Source organism: Canis lupus, chromosome 1 (genome assembly GCF_003254725.2).
Source record: "Canis lupus dingo isolate Sandy chromosome 1, ASM325472v2, whole genome shotgun sequence".
NCBI classification, from domain to species: domain Eukaryota; kingdom Metazoa; phylum Chordata; class Mammalia; order Carnivora; family Canidae; genus Canis; species Canis lupus.
The window spans coordinates 89,176,264-89,182,448 of NC_064243.1; the positions used below are offsets into that span (position 1 = coordinate 89,176,264).

A 6,185-nucleotide genomic window follows, 5' to 3' on the forward strand; every position below is an offset into this window, starting at 1 on the left:
GGGACCCGGGGGGGGGGCGCAGGACCCCCGATCCCCCTGACGCCCCCGTCACCACCACCGCCCACCCCTACCCCGCGCGCCCCACCGCGGGCTGGGAGGGCCTGGCCAGGGCCAGTCCTGGGCCGGGAGGGGCACCCCGCGAGCCCCATGTGAGGCCAGACCTGTCCCGCTGCAGCCAAGTTCGACTGGAGCCCAAGGTTTAATGTACCCTTCCACCCAATGGAGGCCTTTCTTGAAAATTCACGTTCGTATGGTTTCACTCATACGTGAAATATAAGAAACAGTGAAAGGGACTATAAGGGAAAGGAGGGGAACTGAGCAGGAACAATTAGGGAGACAAACCATGAGAGACCCTAACTCTGGGAAACAAACCAAGGGTTGTGGAAGGGGAGGTGGGGGGGGGTCGGGGTTGGGGTAACTGGGTGATGGGCACGGAGGTTGATGGGTTGAGCACTTGAGGTTATACTATATGTTGGCAAATTGAATTGAAATAAAAAATGAATTAAGAAGAAGAAAAAATTCATGTTGGGTATGGTTTCATCAGTAGGAGCAGGGCGGGTGGCTCGGGCCAGTTTCTGCCCCTCAGACACCCGAACGGGGGAGCTGGGGGTTCTGGACCCTAAAAGGGATTGTACTTGGCAGGAAACAAGCTCTCTTTATTAAGGCTTGTAGCCAAACAAAGGTAGCCCCAGATCTGCAGAACATGCTACATGGATCTGGATCTTAAAGCTGGGTGCGGAGGGTCTGGCAAAGTGAGAAGGGAAGGTGGCTGGATGGGGGGGTGGTGGGAGGGTAGAGGGGCTTTTGGGTCTCCCACAGTCAGAGCACAGGGGCCCTTGCAGGAAACTGGAGGAGGGAGAATGTAAGTTCAGTCTAGGTGGCCGTCGAGGGTTGGGCTTGAAAACTTTCCAGAAGGTCCTCAGAACTGCACTACTGCAAGCCTGGAGAAGGTGAGGATTGCAGCCAGGACTTGGGAAGAAGTTGCTTTTTTTTTTTTTTTTTTTTTTTTTTTAAGATTTTACTTATTTATTCATGAGAGACACACAGAGAGAGGCAGAGACACAGGCAGAGGGAGAGGCAGGCTCCCTGCGGGGAGCCCAATGCGGAACTCGATCTCAGGACCTACAGTGGGATGATGCCCTGAGCCAAAGGCAGACGCTCAACAGCTGAGCCACCCAGGTGCCCTTGGGAAGCTCTAAGTGATGGGGAGGAGGGGAGACACGGGGGTAAAGGTGGACCAAATAAACAGCTATAAAAATGTGTTTGTCTTCTGTCCCGCCTGTAACTAGAAATGCACAGCTGGAACAGCTGTGGATGAAGGGGAAGGACCTTCTCACACTTACCAAGTGACTTTTCCTAAAGTGGCAGGGATGCAATTCTTTTGAAACACAATCCAGAGTATGGCAGAGTCTCTAGAAACTTGCTTTCTCTTGGGAGTATTTCCTGTTGGGCATCTTCCTCTGGTTTCCTTCCCATCTGGTCACCTGAAGCCCAATGACAGTGAAACTTTTCTGATTGCAAAGTTCTTTCAGAAATTCTTTTTGAGGGGTCCCTGGGTGGCGCAGCGGTTTGGCGCCTGCCTTTGGCCCAGGGCGCGATCCTGGAGACCCGGGATCGAATCCCACGTCGGGCTCCCGGTGCATGGAGCCTGCTTCTCCCTCTGCCTATGTCTCTGCCTCTCTCTCTTTCTCTCTCTGTGACTATCATAAATAAATAAAAATTAAAAAAAAATTAAAAAAAAAAAGAAATTCTTTTTGAAATAACAACAGCGAAGTTCTTTCTGTTCTAAACAAAGGGACAATAAGCCCTTAGATGGCAACCATCTGGGGATAAAACTGATTTAATTGTAAATGTCCAGAACACAAATGCTTCATTTGATGCTTCCTTTTTAACCTGGCTTTTAAAATTCTAATGCTTTTTAAAAATTGCCTTTTATTTTCTCCTAGTAAATGTTGCCCACTACATTCTAAATTGATCTCAAATGATGCTCCACTTTATTCATATGAAAAACCAACGTATTTAGAAAAGTGAAGAACAGGGGATCCCTGGGTGGCTCAGTAGTTTAGCGCCTGCCTCCGGCCCAGGAGTCCTGGAGTCCCTGGATGGAGTCCTGCATAGGGCTCCCGGCATGGAGCCTGCTTCTCCTGCCTGTGTCTCTGCCTCTGTCTCTCTATGTCTATCATGAATAAATAAATAAAAGCTTTAAAAAAAATGAAGAACAAATGGAGAATATATTTACGTTCCCCGCCAATTCTTTTTCTTCTGTAGGTTTCATTAAATACTGAATCTCATGTTTTAAAACCCAGGACTTTTTCAACTTCAACTATTTGGAAGGGTCCCCCCCCCCCCCCAACTATCTGGAAGTTTGAAAGCCATTTTGAACAGTTTCTGATACCTTTAAAGAACATGAACTGTAAAACTACATTATTTAACTGGGAGGAAAGAACTATGTTTTAAAAGAAGTTCCATTTTGACACCTGGGTGGCTCAGTGGTTGAGCATCTGCCTTCAGCTCAAGGGTGTGAGTATTGAGTCCCATATTGGGCTCCCTGGAGGAGCCTGCTTCTCCCTCTGCCTAGGTCTCTGCCTCTCTCTCTCTCTCTCTCTTTTACATTTATATACAGACTTTATTAGAGATCTAATGCATCACTGAGGCATTGCATCGACACCAGATTCATATTAAGCCGGATATAGAAAATAAGTTAATGCCAGATTAAGACCACCTAGCAGGGCAACTTGCAATTGCCATAAATGTTACAGCAAGTTTATAGCACTCTAGTCAATTAGTATTTAGTCCAAAATACAGGCTTTGCATTCTGTTTGCAAAGCCAGGTTATATTCAGTAATAAATAAGCTTTCTTAAAACTCTAGAAATTGAACAAGTTACAAAAGAATGTCCTGATAATGTTGTAGTTCATAGATCTGGGGGAACCAGAGGGGAGAGGGTGGGGTGTGGGGAGGGGACCGGCAAGGAGGAGAAGGAATAAAGAAATAAATCTTTAAAAATAAATAAAAGAAGTTCTATTTAGAGAGAAATCGAGAAGTGATATGAAACAATGTTACCGTAGTGATCTAGCATTTTATTTAGTCTATATAGCTAGCTTTAATTTTAACATCTTTCCACGGAAGATGGCACATCAAACACACAGATGGGAAACAAATGTCTTGCAATTAAAGTTCTATATTACACGCCGATTTCAGGAAAACATAAAGAACGTGAGTATTTTGCACTTGACTTGGGACCAGTATTTACGATTGCTAGGGAGCCAACAAGGGGAAACAAGTTGTGCATCATCGGACATTGTCTATGTGTTTTTGACCAGAACGAAATGCCCCACTCACGTTCCTCAGCCTCTGGACCCTGTCCCGGGAAAGGTGCTGGAAGCCACACCCGGAGGCTGGCAAAGAAAGGGCGAGAGTGGGCGCGATCCGGGGTGCACGTTCCGGTGGTCCGAGCCCGCTCCAGCTGCAGCCTTGTAGATACTTCGCGGCGACCCAAACGGCGGTTGGGGTAGTGGCGGTTCCGAGGGTTCCGCGTCGCCGCGTCCGCGCAGGGCCCCTGGGGACTCCCCGCCCGTCTGCGCTGCGGCTTGGCCGGTCACGCCCGGCGCAGGTGCGCTCCTCAGGATGAGGCTGGCAAGGTGCGGTCCCCGCCGGCAAGGCTGGCCGCGGCGGGGGCTCCGGGCTGGCACCCCAGCAGCGCCGCGGGGCCGGGCAGGTGTTGGCCCAGCACAGCGCGGGTGCCGTCCCGGGGCGGCGGGGGCGGCTGCTCTAACCGCGTCCGGGCGGCGGCGGCGGCGGCGGCGGCGGACACCTGCAGCAGGTGGCAGTAGCCCCACGGGGGCGGGGGCGGGGGCGGGGGCGGGGGCGGGCTCTGCGCGGCCCCGGGGGCCCCTCCGCGGACGCCGTGCATGATGCTGTCGATGCTGAAGGGGCTGCGTGGGTCTCCCGGCCCCCGGCCCTCCTGGCGAGGCCGGGCGCGCAGAGGGGGCTGCAGCTGGACGGCCGGCGCTGTCCGGGGCGCCTCGGCGGCGGCCGGGGCCGACAGCAGCAGGTAGCGCAGCGGGAGCGGGTGCAGCAGCGGCCCCGGGACGGGCTGCGGCGGGGCCGGGGGCCCGAGCAGCAGGCCGGGGAGCGCGCCGTGCAGGGCGGCGGGCGCGGCGGGCGCGGCGGGCGGCGGGAGCGCGGCGTGCAGGGGCGCCCCCGGGGGCGGCGGGGGGCGCTTGAAGCGCTTCCTGCGCCGGAGGAAGCTGCCGTTGTCAAACATGTCCTGGGAGGCGGGGTCCAGGCTCCAGTAGTTGCCCTTGCCCGGGTGGCCCGGCTCGCGGGGGATCTTGACGAAGCAGTCGTTGAGCGACAGGTTGTGGCGGATGCTGTTCTGCCAGGCGGGGAACTTGCGGCGGTAGTAGGGGAAGCGGCCGCGGATGAAGGCGCAGATGCCGCTGAGCGTGAGGCGCTTGTGCGGGCTCTGCAGGATGGCCATGGTGATGAGCGCGATGTACGAGTAGGGCGGCTTGGCGGGCGGCGGGGCCCCCGAGGCCGGCGCGGCCCCGAGCCTGGGGAGCCGCGGGCCCCCCTCCTCCCCCGGGGCGTCGGCCCGGCCGCCTCCGGGGTCCGCGCGCCCGAGGGCGTCGGGCTGGGGCAAGTTCATGGAGGCCCCGCTGCTCCTCTCTGCCGGCGCCTCGGCGTCCAACAGTGTCCAGCGAAGATGCGCGTCGCCTGTTACCGCGGCTTCCTCGCGCCCTCCTCCCCTTTATACCCCTTCTCCCCTACCTCCAGACTCCCACTTCCCCCCGACGCAGTCCAATGAAGAGGGTCCTCGGCGCGTTCCCGACAGGGCCAGAACCTTCCGCCGCCTCCTCCTCCTCCTCCTCCTCCTCCTCCTCCTCCTCACGCCCACCCGCCCCCAGGGAAGATGCGCCCCTAAAGCGCTTCGAAAACGTGCGAAGGAAGAAGAGGTAGGAAGATACGGGACCCAACCACCTGCGGCCACCTTGACACCCAGGCCTCCCCCCTGGAGGATAGAAATGGGGGAGGGGGGTCCTATAATCTACGGTGTTTGACTCTGAAAGAATGTTTAAATGCTTTAGTGTGTCATAGCTGGTGATTCACTCATTTTCACTGGTGGATTCCATCCTCATCCGGAATGAATGAAATATTCTTAATGTTCTTGGGGGTGGGGGGTGGGAGCGAGGCTGGCATGGTCCCATCTACTCCCTACCTTAGCTCCCCCAAATGTTCTCCTGCTCAGCTTTTCAGAAAAGGACGAAATGTCCTTGGCGTGAAGTTATGGAAGTTCAGGGTGAAAGGAAAGCAGGAGAGCTAAGGAGAAGTCCCCTTGCATCACTGATTCTCCAACTTCTTTGAACATTTGACATTAAATGTAGGATGTATATTTTACATCACTATTTTAGATAGACTTTGGTAACTAAAATAGATTTCATAAAACAAGTGACCACTGTTTTGCTTTTTTATTTTTAATATCCACAACCAACTACACTGATTTTGCCACATCCTAACCAGTACAGAGCCAGTGTGAAAAATCCTGTTTTCAGAAAAATAGCCTCCCAACACCAAGGGATGCACCAGTCTGACGGTCAATCTCTCACACATGTATTCTCTCCCTCCTCCTCCCTCCCTTTTCAAAATCCAACATTAAGCACTTTTACTATAATAATAAATACTAAAGTTGAAACCTTAAATAAGGCAAAGGGGAGGTGCGGTTCTGGAGGAGTGACAGGGCAGACAAAGCTGTTTAACTCATCTGATGTCCTTGAAAGTCAAGGATTTTTAAATGGGGTTCATTTAAATCTGCTCAGAGACTAGAGTGGTGGGACATAGTATGTGTTATCTAAGGGGATCTTATGGTGAAATGCTGAGCAACAGCGCATATTCATAATTTAATATCCACCCACTAGTGAAAAGAATTTGAGAAGGCATCTAATAAAAACACAGTGTGAGGTGGAAGGGGAGAAGGGCGGGGGGTGGGAGTGAATGGGTGACGGGCACTGGGGGTTATTCTGTATGTTAGTAAATTGAACACCAATAAAAAATAAATTAAAAAAAAACACAGTGTGAAAATATTGTATCATGCCACTGATTGTCACTGAGTGAATCTTTCATTTGTGCTTGTAAATGATAATGAATTTTCAGCAAGAAATCAGAGGTCAGCTAAAAGGGCAAAAT

The 6,185-nt window shown here is 52.8% G+C and overlaps 1 protein-coding gene across 1 annotated transcript; it reads right to left on the reverse strand.

Moving 5' to 3' along the window:
- Nucleotides 1-3,621: 3,621 nt before the first annotated feature.
- On the reverse strand, nt 3,622-4,715 carry LOC112643513 (forkhead box protein D4-like). Its single transcript, XM_025421489.3, has one exon. It carries the CDS (start codon nt 4,648-4,650, stop codon nt 3,622-3,624), a length of 1,029 nt encoding a protein of 342 aa, XP_025277274.3. The 5' UTR covers nt 4,651-4,715.
- Nucleotides 4,716-6,185: the final 1,470 nt, after the last annotated feature.